The following is a 16,127-nucleotide window of genomic DNA, read 5'->3' as shown; positions in this document are numbered from 1 at the left end:
AGAAAATACAGACACAAACACAAAACAAGAAATGGAGTTAATAGAAATGAAACAAACATAAAAGAAAGAATTTAAAGCAACATAAAAAACATTTTTTAGGGTCCCATGATATAAAACTGCTTATAAATGATACAGAATTATATTTATTGAAAATGTAAAAATAGAAAGGTTTGTTTGATTATTAGGTTTGGATGTTGGGAATATAATATATCATAAACCTGATATAGAATCGATGGAAGTCTATGAAAAGTCCCCATAAAACATGGAAAGCAGTGTGTGTTTGTGTAGATAAACTGTGGTGAAACAGCAGTCAAACACACACGACTACTGATCAAGTAAAGAAGTGGGATTATTTTATTACTTCAAAGTATGTACATGGAAACAAGAGAACATAAGACTATATGTACAATTCAGCTTTTTTACATTACACTTTACAAGAAATGCTTTTGAAAAAATAAAACACTGACCTTCTAATGCACCAGAACAAACAAACTTACATACGGACAAACAAACAAAGTGTTGCAATACACACATAAATAAATATCAACATTCACTGACTGCACCACGACAAACATCATTTCATCAAAACTAAAACACGCTGGAGTATTACTGACGTCTCTGTTAATCTGTCAATGGAATAATGCAAGAAATAATGAGAATAATTCTTTAGTCGACCTCGTGTCTATAATCCACAATGAACAAAACGAATCATGGTTGAAGAACATGAGGACGAGTCAATAATCACGTCTGCTTCCGTTTCATCCCCCTGTCGCATCACTGAAAGAGAGATTTCTAAATCAATGAAGTGATGATCTTTACAGTGTTGTCTGTTTAAAGATGTTCAGACGTCTTCAATGTTTCTCCACGCCAGATTTCTGATGCTGATGTCGAACTTCTGACAGGAAGAAAAAGCACTTTAAACCGATCGAGACTTTATCAAACATACGTTCTTCACAAACTCAGACCTATCACAACATTTCACAAGCCTTATTATCAGACATATCAAGAGTCTCATTCATATGTTAAGTGTGTGTGTGTTGTCATACTCTGCTGATGTTGTGCTGGGTGGGGCGTCTGAAAGATCTTGATGGTCGCTGGTCCTTCTCCCGCCACAGTGATGATGTGAACCTGTAATCTGTACAGTGAAGCAGCTCGGAGGTTCCACACCACCAGCACGTGATGATCCTGAAACACAAAACACATCTCTCAATCTCTCTTCACTTCATGCTTGTCATTAGTTGACTGGACGTGGTTCAGCTCCGCTCTTAGTGAAGAATGAAATCATCACAGAGGCATTTATAAACACAATCATCTTAATAAACCAGTGCAATCTGATCATGACCACGCTGTTTAATCTCATCTCATCGGAGGAATTAAGAAATGATCTGGAATGAAACCTGTCCCGCTGGATTCAGTCTCGGGACGCAGGGATGTAAATAACCTGTTTTGTGTTTCGGCTGTAATAAATGAAGTGTGTGTGTGTGTGTGATGAATGACTGGTGTTGTGTGTTTGACAGAGGTGATGTATGAACACAGAACAGCTCCAGATTTCATCACAGACAGCAGGGACACGACATGAAAACCTTTAATACTCCAGAACAACACTATGGGCCGTATCATACACTAGTTTCAGTCTGACACACTTCTCATTTTCCTGTCCTTCGCTCATTTGTGCGCAGATGGGCGTGCTGGTCCAAAAAAGAGTTGTTTTCAGGCGCAGTGATGGCGCGTTGTTGTTTTTAGGATCTGAAAATAGACTGTGCCATAGACCAACTCAAACCGGCTCTAAAGTCAACGCCGCATGATTTTTGGTTATTTAAAGAGCGCGTTAGAAGAAAATGCGCCTCTGGGCGGGTCCACAACGCACTTTAACTTTAATTATTACACAGAGGGAAGCGCACAAACATACCAAATATAATAATAAGTGGAGTACGATGTAAAAGATGATTATTGTGGACATAAAGATAAAAATCCGGCTTGTCCTGTAGATGCGTTTCCTCTCTGGAGAAGCGTCCAGTATTTGCTCTTCCAAAGTCTGCCGTGTAAATCGTGAATCCACCATGTCGCGAGCGCAACTGGCTCTTAAAGGGGATGAAAGATGAGACTCTGATTGGTTAACTGCACATTACGCCCGAAAAACACCCTTTACTTTTTAAGAGAATCGGGACGACGTGTTTAGACCATGTGCCCGGGCGCGCCCACCACTTTCACATAAGGTGGATTGGGACACGCCCTGACAGTTCTGTGGTGTGATGATGAATACACAAACGTACAGGTGGCAGAATCTGAGACTGAGAGATGATGCTGTTGGGTAGTCCGTCCTGTCGGCTCTCTGTCGTGACCTCTGCCCAGGTGACCTGGAACCCTGTGATTGGTTGATGGAGCTGGGGGCGGGACACACTCCAGAGAAAATGAGCTGTGACGTTGTCATCGTGGAAGGAAAAGACTGCCGTCAGGTTCACAGGTTTAGCTAAAACCTTCGATGGTGCTGAGAGAAAAACACAAGGTGAAATCTGTGTCAGTTATGATGAGAGATGTCATGTGATCTTGTGTTTTGAGCCACATATGGATTAAAAGCCTTGTTTTTTTTCAGAATAACGTATGCAGTGAGGTCAGTGAGGTCACGGATGGAGTTTCACTAACTGGTGTCTCCAGGACAGATGATGGGTTTTGGGGTCTTGCTCTGGATTGTAGCGCAGGATGGTGTTAGGAAAGTGATGCTGTCGTCTTTCGAGCGTCTCTTGCCGTTCAGCGTGCGGACGATCGCTCTGTACTTACAGGAGAACAGTAGGTGGGGAAGATTGATGTAGTTCTCCTGTGAGACAAATGGGAAATTCCAGCGTTATGGAAGTGACATTTTACATTATGGACGTGACATAAAAATGCTCAGAGAATGAATATGTTATGATGATATTGAACCATCTGTTTATATTTCACTGAACCCTTGTTGATAGAGTCTAAACATAAAAAATGTCAGTCTATGAAAAAAATATATATATAAAAAAAAGGGAAATAAACATGCGACAAGATGTGACAAAAAAGGAAGCGTTTTTTGGGAGATGATAAACTTTGTAGGATTTCTGTCAAATAAAATTCACAATCCTGAAGTAATAATACCCAATGAATAGAGAAGTGATGCCTCTCTATAGAACATCAAATAGTGACTTTATATTCATTTTCATGTGTCCATTTATGAAGAATATGAAGCGTTATGGATGTGACAATCCTGAAAATGGCTCTGACCTGACTATGAAAAATCATGAGCTCAAAATAAAACAAATGCTTCACATGTTTGAAGAGAGATCTCACAGGAGTATCTGAAGCACCAAATGTTTAATACTCTGCTGTTACCATAGCCACCTTTTCGTGGTATGTTTGATATTTTCACGGAATTGCCCAAATGTCATTTCCATTCAATGTTATAGTGGAAGAACAGCATTCAGATGTGAGCATCAGATGTGATACTGGAGTGTGGTGATGTCCACAGTGATGATGAAGAGAAATGAAGCTTTAGTCCAGTAATGAGTGAAGTGTTCAAATGTAAACCCACATGAGTGATGGACTTCTCTGTTCCTCTGCTGTGATTGTGACTGCAGTGTTCTGGCGTCCATTGAACATGAAAACGCTTCACAAACGAATCTGTCAACAAAACACAAACAAACGGTCATACAGAGCACACATGACGTCTCTTTAACATCTACAGTTACAAGCATTAAAGACCGTATTTGTGTTTGAGAACTTCTAATTCATTTCTGTATATTTCCTACCAGATACAGAAAAACAATCAATTTAATAGAGAAATCAGAAACAGCACTAATATCAGAATGTTGGCTTTCATTCATAAAATGACGCTGTTAAAGAAATCTTTCAACATTAATTTGAAGATTAAATGTGAAATTATTACATTGTAAAAGTATATTTTAAAAGATTACTGTTATGTTTTTCATTAATCAGATAATGTTTTTTAATCGGTTGACAGCACTAATCAAAAGTCAATATAACTGAAGATCTTGATATCAACTTGAACATTTCACATCACGTCCAGATGATTTCACCTCACAATCTACATCATCTATACCTCCACACTCTTCACGTGCTCACACTATTACACTCTCATCTGATTCTCTTTTCATTTCTCCTGAGACAAACATCTGAGACTGACTTAAATGAAAGTCCTGAGCGATGAGAGAGAAGCATGTGAGCAATAACCGTCTCCTCTGGTCGTCCACGTGTGTGTGTGATAAAGCTTCAGGAATGACGGTGGATGTCTGATACAGTAGATGTTTACACAGCGATGTCGGTTTATTATTCTTCACGCTGTGGACGTGAAACCATACGTCTCAAATGAATAATTAGGTTTGATCAGAGAGACTCGAGCGCGGTCGGAGAGATGAAAAAACATCCTCCACATGAAGCTCACGAGGCTGGAAACATTTCTGGAAGAAGAAAAGAGAAGCTACGACTGGAGCGAAGAAGGAAAATCTTCACGCCACACACACGGTACAGGACACCAGAGACACGCTTCAGTCACGGATCCTCACTGAATGTTCCTCAGGGCTGATTCTGGACTTCAGAAGCTTCAGAAAGCATTTGCTCGGTGTGGTTAAGTTCGGCGGGTCGGATCAGATGAGATTCTGGTGAGTTGACGTCATGCCTCTGCTTTAGATCCTGACGTTAGGATGATTTTAAAGCTGATCTGGTTTCTGTCTCTTCAAAGAATGATTCACTGGAATATTAAACTCTGACATCATTCCAATAATGACGTGGAATCAGGTCTGTTCCCCACACACACTCACAACACATTTATTCTGAATGCTTTCTCATATAAGCATGTGTTCACGATTGCATTAAAAAACGATGAGAAAATGTTCTTTGTGAATGAATGTTCTGTTGAAGATGAAGGGCGGAGTGACAGTAACAACAGAACAGAGCAAAGACAATAATGTGAGTGTTCAAAAGCTCAATGACCAGCCTCATCTTACAAAAATTCTCCCTGGTTTAATTACAGTAAAAGTGGAGTAATCATGTGACTAACATACTAACATACGGACAACAAAAAGCATACGTGCAATAAAACTGGTGTCATAAACAGTAGCTCACCACCCAAGAACATAAGATGTAGATGGATTTGCAGTATACTTAGCATGAAATCAATGGATTTCGAATACATTTTAGTGTATGTATTTATTTTTTACATTATTATTATGTGTATTATGCATTATTTATGTATGTATTTATTTTTTACATTATTATTATGTGTATTATGCATTATTTATGTATGTATTTATTTTTTACATTATTATTATGTGTATTATGCATTATTTATGTATGTATTTATTTTTTACATTATTATTATGTGTATTATGCATTATTTATGTATGTATTTATTTCACTCGAGACATCATGGAGGAGATTCAGGAATCACACTGATTTCATGAACTACAGTTTGTGGAAGGTCAGGATCAGCAGAACTCCACCGTCTCAGGAATCTCCTTCATTATAACAGAAGAGAGAAAGTCTCCGTCCCTCTCTCTCTCTCTCTCTCTCTCTCTCTCTCTCTCTCTCTCTGTCTCTCTCTCTCTCTCTCTCCCTCTCACTCTCTCTCTCACCCTCTCTCTCTCTCTCTCTCTCTCTCTGTTCTGACTGATGACAGAACACAGCGCTGCAAACAGACGCTGACAGGAGAGGTTCAATGTTTCCACTCATGAAGTAAAAACATGAGTAGGATTCTGTTAGACTGGACCTGCGGTGCTTTAACATGACAACATTTCAACACTTCAGATTAGAAACAGCCGCCGACACGTGTGAGAGTTGTGTTTGTGATTGATACACTCATGTGTTGTGAGTACCTGCTGGTTTTTTCCAGTAGATGCGGAGCTGTAGTTGTCCGTCCTGATAATACGGTGTGCCCACCTCCAGCGCACCTGAGCTTCTCTTTCCTGACACAGAACTCAGAGACGGAATCTTTCTCATCTTAGACACCGGGTCTAAAACAACACAAATAAAGTTTTTTCAAAGATCATGTTTTTATTGTGGTAGTTAGCTGTATATTTCCAGTAATTATGGCTTAAATCAAAACAAACCAACAAACAACTGATATTGGAATTTACAATAAAAAACAGAGTTTTGTATGTCTATATTATAGTGAGATTGGTTTCATGTGAGTTCTGCTCAAATGATCTTTCCTGAATGTGTAAAATGAAGGAGAGCTGAAACATTCATGCTGATAAAAGAATGTTTGGAGTTTCATTAAAGGAAAAGTTCACACAAAAATGTAAACTCTTTATCATTTCTTCATCCTCATGTCATGTCAAACCTGTGTGAGTTTCTTTCTTCTTCAGAACACAACAGAAGATATTTTGAAGAATGCTGATCATCAAACAACACTGAACTCCATTGACTTCCCTTGTATGAGCACAAAACCACTGAGACATTTCTCAAAATATCTTCTTTTGTGTTCCACTGAAGAAAGACTCACAACAGATTTACAAACACACAAGAGAATAAACGATGATGTATTTTTCTTCACTTCTCTTGTTTAAAGGAGTTAGTGTGTTCTGAAACACAGCATGTGTAGTTGTTGTCGTACTGAAGTGTTTGTGTGGCTGTGGGTCTATGCGGACGGATGCCTTGGCGCTCTTCAGTCGTGTTTGAGACCAGTATGTGATGGACTGAACCTCAACAGTATAAGTGATGTTGGTATGAAGTCCGTCCAGATCAACAGAGAACTCAGCCTGAAAAACAAAGAATCAAACACACGTTTACTCATCACATCCACGACACACACAGAGACGTCCTACAACACAATCCCACCAAACCATTTATTTCTCTTCTCTTCTCTGAAATACGTGTGTTTATACACCGATCAGTTCTTTCACAGCATATACAGATCAAACCAACAAATGACTCTTATTATTATCTTTAGAACGAGATCATTTATCTGTTTTGTTTTCGCTCTGGTTTGTTTTTCAAAGGCATGAAGTCTTTTTTCTTTCTTAAATCGAATTAGTTTCAGACTCCAGAAGTTGAAAATAAACTCCAGGATTGTGGCATTGGAAACACATGTGTGTCTCACCTGAACTCATGATGTCGAGAGCTCAGCTTCTGTTATTCACATTCACTTATTGGTGGAGATCGTTTTGGCATTCCGTCCTCAGCGGGTGACTGAGTCCAGCCCGAGGCGATGAGGTGGAAAACAGCAGCGCTTGTGTCAACACACGGATCAGGTGTCGGAGACTTTATGAACACTTTCACTGTGGTCTCACACGTGTGTCACTGTCAACAACATTCTCTTCTCCGTCAAACTCAACTACTGTATATAGAACAAGCCTTCAACACAACACTGCTCTTCTCTCTCTCTCTCTCTCTTCACCACATCTAAACAAACTCTCATGAAAGACCTGCTCCAAACTGATGTGAAAGAATATACGATGACCATGGTGAAATGAAAGAAGGCATAAGTTGCTATTAACAGAAGTCAAGCTCGAGTTCAGTTTCTACAGTGGAAGATCTGGATGTAAGTAGGTCACTGTTTAATGTTTTATCATAGACATGTTGGCGCCCATTGACATGTCGTGTTTAAAAAATGCCTTCAAAACACCGACTGCGTCGCTTTCTCCGTTTTTGAGCGCCTGGGAGTTTGCACTCTCGTTTTGAGCGTGTTTGATGCACGTCACCATTTAAACAATAAACCTGAGTAATGCACAGATTTTAATATCCAGTATTAATATCCAGCTTTCCTGTAGCTCAGTGGTAAGAGTGTTGGGTTAACAAAGCAAGGTTGTGGGTTGATCACAGGGGACTGCACATACTTAGAAACAAATGTATAGAATAACACCATGTAAGTCATTTTGGATAAAAGCGTCTGCCAAATGCATTAATGTAAATGAAATCCAAACTACAAGACATTTCTGTGTTTAATGTCATTTTCACGACAAAATCATTACCAGACCTTCATGCTAAACTGCGTGGCTTTGACTCAGGTGTGTTTATAGGCTGTAGTAAGCCTATAATTCAAATGCAACACTTTTAAACAAATTTGTTTCTTTAATTCTGTTTCTATATTATTTTAAATTGAACTATTTTAAATAAAAACCCAAGTGTCTGCAACTTTTAAGTGTACCTGAAGCATTCTTGAAATAGTTCCACTTTAGCAGAATCAAATACAAACAAGTTAAAGGGGCAGTTCACTCAAAAATGGAAACCTTTATGTCATTTCAAACCCAAATGCATTATGATCCTTTATGAAAGACACATTGTATTTCAATCTGGTAGTATTTGTATAAAAATATCAATTGACCATATGTGTACTTTCATTACTGATAAACATGAAAGGACAGAGATGGTTTTAGCAATTGTTATGTTATTTGCACTCCAAACGTTTTCAAATCCACATAATGAATGTAGATCAAAAAAGAAAAGAAATGTTGGGATAAAAATTGTTTTTGGACCTCTGTATTTCCAAAATCCTGCGTAGGGCCCTGACGTTGACAGTATTAAACCTGATCTATAGATTCATGTTTAAATCCCATACTGCAGTATTCTTATGTGCGTACTGTTGTAAACTAATGTACACAACAGTATTGTGTGTTCTTGTTTTACTACACTTAAAATACTGACATACAAACATCAGAACACACTTACCCCGTCTGTGCTCTTTCTTCTCCTTCTTCTGGAGGGTCGCAGTGATTTTCCAGGTACGGTCCAGCTGCAGAAGATTTTGAAGTGATGGACGGGGATGTCAGATTCTACAGGAAGAGTCCAGTTGAGTCTGACCGTCATCAGACCGTCCTGACCCACGCTGATGTTGGTCGCTCTCAGGTCAGATGGGGTTGGCGGTGGAGATGGATCTGATCAACACAACATTTTAATCTGGGGTTAGTTTTTAACACAATGTCAAATAAATATTGTAGTGGAGCTACAGGAACACACGCACACATAGTCAATTCCCTGCTGTCGCTCAGAACACTAGACAGCTGAATGAATGCTGAAAGTCTGAGGGATATGATGTCATTCAGTGTTCAGGAAACAGAGTCAGCCCAATGAGATTTGTATAGGAAAACAGTCCAGACCAGAGACACAGTCACTTCCTGTTAATAAAGTTCACCGGCGTAATGAGTTGTATACTGTACAAACTGTTTATTTTATCCCCTAACACAACCCCTAAACCTGAAGATCATAGAAAACTTTTGCATTTTTAGATTTTCAAAAATGATCGTTCTGTACAATTTATAAGCTTTTGTGCTCATGGGGACCTCTAAAAGAAAAATAACAGCACACAGAAGTACAATCTCATGTGTCATAAAGTTCCCTTTTTCTGTCTTAATTGATTTTGACGTAATGATAATAATGATATTGACGTAAATCAGATCATAATCATATTTTCTTCTTGCCTTAGACAACACAAGATCACTGATCTGGAAAGAATGAAGGGCAGTGAACGTCCTTCAGCATTTCCGTCTCAACATTCTTGACTAAAAAAGGCCTTTAGATGAAAAGATCATTGGTAGATGAGTGCGGTCAAAGGTTCCACCTGTCTGAACTGTAAACGCTGAAGAGATATTGAGTGTCGGCCCACCAACGAAGACTCACCTCTGGACGAACGGAAGTGTTTGCTGGGAGCCGTGAAGCCGCGGGTGCCGTGAACGTTAACCGCCGCCACACGGAACTGATACCACCTGCTCGGTCTGATGTCGGTCAACAGGACGCGCTCTTCTGCTATCTGAGGGTCACAGAGGTCACGAGCAGAGGTCAGGGGTCATGTACATTTAGTGCAGAAAATGAGCTGGGAATCTGATCTATTTAAAAACATGAAAGAGGTGAAGCTTATTAAAAGACCAGGGGCTGTGAGAGACATTTCTGCATCCTTCTTGTGTTTCACATCGCATTTAAAGGAACACATCACACACTAAACTGTACGTCCTGTCATCTGTTTCAGAGAAATACATCAAGGTGAAGAAGCAGAACATCAGGGGCTGTTCTGCGTTCAGCGTCTTGAGTTCTGCAGTTTCACCTTCTTACATCTGCATAATCGTACTGACCTGTGCTACGTCCTGCCACTGGGTGGCTTCATCTTCACTGGGGTGAATGCCAAAGTTCCAGCACCGCTGGAGGACATACAGAACCGGTTCTACTGAGATGTTGAAGCGCGATGACCAGCGTATCTCCAGCTGACCTGAGGAATCCTCCAGAAACACCAACTCCTTCCTGGGCTTCAGAGGAGCTCCTGAGAAGGAGAGAGAGAGACGGAGAGAGAGAGAGAGAGAGAGAGAGAGAGAGAGATGGAGAGAGATGGAGAGAGAGAGTGAGAGTGAGAGAGAGATGGAGAGAGAGAGAGAGAGAGAGAGAGAGAGAGATGGAGAGAGAGAGAGAGAGAGAGAGATGGAGAGAGAGAGAGAGAGACGGAGAGAGAGAGAGAGAGAGAGAGAGATGGAGAGAGATGGAGAGAGAGAGAGAGTGAGAGAGAGAGAGAGATGGAGAGAGAGAGAGAGAGAGAGAGATGGAGAGAGAGAGTGAGAGTGAGAGAGATTACCGTGTAAAGTGATATGCGTTTGTGTGTCCATCAAAATCAATATAAAAAGAGAAAATAATCAAACAAGATCATATCTGGATCATTCGTATGCTTATACATAAAATGAATATCTTGTGTTTGTGTAGTAAAAAACAAAAACAGACTCTGAAGCTCAACAAGCTGCTGACTTCCATTTAAACTTCAAAGCCTTAAACATTTTTCCATATGCAAGAAATGACTGAAGTAGAAAGAGACAGAAGAGATCTGCTCTGTGATCGGGAGAAAATGAAAGTTAATCAAACATCTGCAGTAGACACTTCTCATGTCATGTATCTGCAGACAGAAGGTTCTGTGGTCCTTCACAAATATAATCCAGCAGGAGAGAGCAGAACCCATCCACACACACACCGTGTTTAACTCATGTGCTCAGGGTACGTGTTTGTGTTTGCGTCTGTGTGTGAGTCGTATTAATTGATGTTTGACGCTGACAATCGTGTGTGAGATTTAAAGAAGTGGATTCTCAGCGGGGAGAGATGTAAATAACACAGCCTTAGAGGATTGACATGTGGTTAGGCCTGACACAATCACACAACATTCCTTCACAAACCTTCTTCTGTGCTGCTGGAAACACATCTACACATCATGACAACGTCCAAGAACCACACACACGTACACACACATGCAGATACACACACACACTTGCACATACACGTACATGCACGCACACACACACACACACACACACACACACACGCACGCACACATACACACGTGCACATATGTACGCGCACACACACACACATTCACACACACACACAAAGAAGAATCTTTGGAGAAAATGGTTCTATGGTGAAACAAAAGTGTCTCTTGTATGGCATCACAGTGAAGAACCTTCAGTCTTTTTAAGAGCGCAAACATTTAAAAAAAAATCTTGATCTTCAGCAACATTTACCAAAGTTGAAACTAAAGCGATTCTTTCGTAACACACGGCGCTTGATGAATACTCAGCGTCAGCGAGAACCTTTGAAGTCAGAGGAGAGCAGCGGTGTTACGTCACAAAGCTGTTTTGAATCTCAGATCTAATGAAAGGACCCCACAGGCGTCAGGGACGCACATCTGTGTCTCTGTCCTCACATCCTCCAGCACAACACAGTTACATCCACTGCCCACCTGCACCAACATCTGAGAGCCATCGGGCCGCCAGCGAGCGTCAACGCTCCACTTCATCTTCTAATAGTTTCCAGCATCATCCACGCTCATCATCTCGATCGTATCTGATACAACAGAGAGAAAACCATTCCACGCGCTCACACAGCCGTCATCATACGTTTGTGTCTCTCGTAGGCCGCTGATGGGGTCTGGAGTTTAATAAAAGGCTTTGAAGCTTTCAGCAAATTAGAAGAAACCGGAAAGTCTGACATAAATAAAAATTCTTAAAGAGCGTTCACAAAGTGTCCTTCAGTCGACTGCCAAAGTTCAGAATGTTTGTTTCACAATAATGCACAACCTCATGCTTCAAAAACCCATCTGGAGACATGTGGTGCGTCATAGCCCAGTGTTTGTACCTTTATAGAGATTCTTTGGCACCTGGCAGGTGTGACCGCATCCGTTGGAGCAGCATTTCTTCACAGCGGAGCATTCAGCATCCGTCTCGCAGCTCTCCACACACGCCGCTGCGAATCCGCTGGCACGCTCCGGCGCCGGGCAGTCGCCTTGTTTCTGACTCTCGACGGAGCGCAGGAACTCACAGCTCGTGAGACACTCATAATGCTTCTTTGGAAAGTGCGTCTATAAAATGAAGAAGAGAACACAATGTGTTATTCAAACACAACAGCGCTGATGGTTTCAGCGGGTGTGAGGAAATACTGCTGAAGTACCTCACACAGGTCCTGACACTGGTTCTCCTGCAGGTCCCATGATGCCTTGCAAGGTTCTAGACACTAAAAGAAACAGACAAAAGACAAACTGTCAATTCCTCGCAGATCTGATGATCATATTGACCTCTTTAATATCTCAATGATTTCTCCTACAAAGACAAAAATGACTTCAATCCAATTTGCACAATTTTTTAAAAGTAATGTAAAACTTACTAACCGAAATAAAGAAAATTCTACTTATTAAATACATTTAGTTTTTGTTAAAATATCAAGTAAATATTACTTTAAGTAAACAAAAAAAATTACGTTGAACAAAAACATGTGTCTAACTCAAACTTCAGGGTTCACTTACTTTCATATTGAAATATATTATTTTGAAAACATAGTTAGTCAAGTGAGAAGAGAGCGATGGTCTCTGTATTGGCATTAGCACGGTTTACTAAGTTCTCAATAAGTGAAATAACACACTTCATGAATAATATCGTGCCTCCCTCAGCCGAGGCCTAAGCAACGCTCTTCTGAACAATGATAACAACTTAAAAAACCCAAACATAAAAATAATATCAAAACTCTCCTAAAAAAGATAAATCAACACAAAACACAACCACAAAGTCTTTCTTTTGACTGAAAAACACTTCAAATTAGGGATGCACCGATATGGCCGATAACCGATAATTCTTTAACATTAAAAGCTGATAACCAATATATTGGCCGATATACAGTATCTAAATATCAATATAGTTTCAATACAAAATAAATAAGTAAACTTAATTTAACCAATTGAAATGGATTTAACATAATCAAATTGAGTTGGATTTACTTCATAAATTGTTCAATTAAAATTACTAAAAAACAAAATAATTAAAATCTTCACCAAAATTTGTAGATTCTATTCCCAAGATATTCATGTTATTTTAACTACATTTTTGTTAAAAAGAGGAACATAATTATATCAAGTATATTTTAATAATCTATTTTTATAGAATCTACAAATCTACATTATCGTTTTTTTCAGTGTAGTCATGAATGAGATCAAATTAAGAATTCCTGCGTCTCATATTTACCAACAATGTGTGAAACTGAGCTCAGATTCGTCTCGTCTGTAATCAAAAGTCAACATTATTGAAGATCTCGATATCAACTCGAACATTTCTCATCACATTTACTCAAATCTAGATGAACTGACCTCCACAACCTTCATTGACACCTCCAGACTCTTCATGTGTTCACACATTTACACATTTTCCTCCTGCAAGCGATCTCAAGAGAAACATCTGAGAGTTGATGCTTAAATGAAACCCAACAGAGAACTCCATCAAGAACGAGAGACATGTGAGCAAGAGCATTCTCCTCCTCGATAGCATCACAGCAAAAATCACATCAAGCAAGTGAATAAAAGTGAGATGGCGACGATCTCGGCAGTCTTCGGTCACGCAGATGTTTGGTATCATGACAGATCCTTCCTCACATACATCCGTCAGCGCAGAGCTGTGCTTCTGTACCGCCGCTGGTCTGAACCCAAACCACACGAGAGCAGCCAAACCAAAACCACTCAGAGCTTTTCAATTTCAATCCGCTCACATAGCCTCCGTTCACAGACAGATGTGAGACAGCACAAGTGTCAAATAAACTCACGGAACAGAGACGATAACCTGTGACACGTGCTGTGATGGCGCTGATTCAACACATCATTCACACAGTGAGGACGACACCAAGGCCAAACGTCTGTGAGATATGAGATGTTAATGAGATTTTAATGAGCTCATTAGGCAGCGCTATCAATATTGAGTCTCTGGCAGTGAAATCTTTATTTGCTGTTAAATGGAGTGTGAGGACTCGGCACATACAAACATCTCTCTGCCAGCTAATGCAAACATCGCGTGAGCACACGACTCCATCCTGTCAGGAATCACAGTACCGCACCAGACGTCGCATCACAACTATTATAAAACACGTTTATCATACGTCTGGTTGGAATACACGGGATAATATACAAGCAGCTGGCTGTTCACCAAATAAACTCCTTCAGTGAGCACGTTTACATGGACGTCAGTAATCGAATTATTTGCCTTAAGTCACGGTCACACTTGAACGTTCCCTCCATTGACTTCCATTCATACGCATGCGAATGCGACAGACCGGAAACACAAGCCCGTGCGGAAATATTTCACATTTCGCTGCGTAGCAAAGTTCAAGTTTGGTGAACTCTGACCTGCGAATTCGTGTCACGTGAGTGCGTGAGACCAATAGAAGATCAAAACGTCATATTGTGACCTTTCGGTACAAAAAATTCCAAAATGGAGGAATCGCTCTTTATATCAGTGTCACATCATCCCGTTTTGTACAACACAACTTTAAAAGATTACAAAAACAAATAAAAAGAAAAGCGGCTCGGTTTGCGGTGGCAATAGAAACAGGAGAGGATGGTTAAGTTTAAACAGTGAAACGTGTGATTTTATGTTTTTGGTGTTTTATTTAGGTAAAACTATCTCAGTCATGTATCAATCGTGTTCGGACGCAGGAATGAAACATCAAATAATTCCTTTCAAACTGTTCCACAGCTTCACTTTCTCACCTCTGTTCTGTCCATTAACCAAAAAAAACAAAACTAAATGACACAATCTGATTCAAAGCCACATAAAGTGTTTCTATAGAAACAAAAGTTGGTCTCTTTGTCACACAGATTGTTGTTTGATTTTATCCAGCAATGCACCTGATCGACCGCTCAGCAGATTGTGTACAAACACATGTAGTGTAATCTAGCACACATAAGTCGTTGTATTGTGTGGATTGTGTGGGTTTTGTGAGGTCACAGCATGTGCAGGTGTGTGTGTAAAGACCGCCATGAGAACAGATGTCCCGCCTCTATTATTAATGTTAACAAAGATGTTCATCAATCACGTCTGCTCTCAAACGTTCAATGAATTCAAACAGCACATAACAGAGTTGTAGAAACATAAAAGAAACACACAAACTAGAGTGTGTACATATGTATATATACTGTGTGTAATTCAGATTAGAGATAATCATTTGCTCATAAAATAAATGCAGGACGCTAACACAAACGAGACGGAAAAAAGAGTGTGTGGAAAATGTTGTGCTGGAGTTAATGGAGCGCGAGCCGCTGAAAACACCGCCTCGGGCTACACAACTACACAACTCCAGAAGAAATAATGAAGAGATCAGGAATGAAAGGACAGTAAGACTCGACACCAGGTGTGTTTACTCAATAGGGTGTGTGAAGAAACAGATGACACATCTTTGAGAAGTGTATTATTCTCAATGAAAAGCTTCAACCCCTTGGTTACTGTTGCTAGGTCTGATGAGCTTTATACAGACATGAACCCTCTCACACACACACACACACACACATGTTGTTCTGATATCTACACAAACACATTCACCACACTTCAACAGAATATCTGCACACAAACAATTCCACACACACACACACACACAGTAACAACAACTGGACACATACAAACACAGAACTATACAGACACACGCACAATTAGCTGCAATCACACAACTTCACACTTACACACACACACAACTTCAACCACACAAACACGTAACTATACACGACACACACAACTATACACACAAACAACAGTACACACACACAACTGCACACACAAAACTGCACACACACGCACACAAACGACTGCACGCACACAATCATCCATCATCACTGGTCTTGTACTGCTTTGACTTCACTCGTCAGTCAAGTTGAAAGCAGT

At 40.1% G+C, this 16,127-nt stretch overlaps 1 protein-coding gene across 2 annotated transcripts in view; it reads right to left on the bottom strand.

Moving 5' to 3' along the window:
* Positions 1-331: 331 nt before the first annotated feature.
* LOC130427284 (anosmin-1) overlaps positions 332-16,127 on the bottom strand; it is a 32,188-nt gene continuing 16,392 nt past the window's right edge. Inside the window, exons 1-13 of one of the 2 annotated variants that reach the window (XM_056754618.1) lie at positions 13,574-14,424; positions 12,388-12,450; positions 12,076-12,298; positions 10,041-10,225; positions 9,592-9,721; positions 8,644-8,849; positions 6,590-6,734; positions 5,850-5,987; positions 3,551-3,639; positions 2,644-2,815; positions 2,274-2,488; positions 1,047-1,185; positions 332-895 (exon numbers count right to left, since the gene is read on the bottom strand). In XM_056754618.1, the coding sequence (XP_056610596.1) occupies positions 852-895; positions 1,047-1,185; positions 2,274-2,488; positions 2,644-2,815; positions 3,551-3,639; positions 5,850-5,987; positions 6,590-6,734; positions 8,644-8,849; positions 9,592-9,721; positions 10,041-10,225; positions 12,076-12,298; positions 12,388-12,450; positions 13,574-13,621 (1,797 nt within the window). In that variant the 5' untranslated portion in view covers positions 13,622-14,424 and the 3' untranslated portion in view covers positions 332-851. Of the gene's footprint in view, positions 896-1,046; positions 1,186-2,273; positions 2,489-2,643; positions 2,816-3,550; positions 3,640-5,849; positions 5,988-6,589; positions 6,735-8,643; positions 8,850-9,591; positions 9,722-10,040; positions 10,226-12,075; positions 12,299-12,387; positions 12,451-13,573; positions 14,425-16,127 lie in introns of those variants that run through there. The other variant, XM_056754617.1, reaches the window with a different exon arrangement.

This window comes from Triplophysa dalaica, chromosome 8 (genome assembly GCF_015846415.1).
Source record: "Triplophysa dalaica isolate WHDGS20190420 chromosome 8, ASM1584641v1, whole genome shotgun sequence".
NCBI lineage: Eukaryota > Metazoa > Chordata > Actinopteri > Cypriniformes > Nemacheilidae > Triplophysa > Triplophysa dalaica.
The sequence above is the reverse complement of the archived record's forward strand: the minus strand, read 5'-3'. Positions and strand labels throughout refer to the sequence as shown.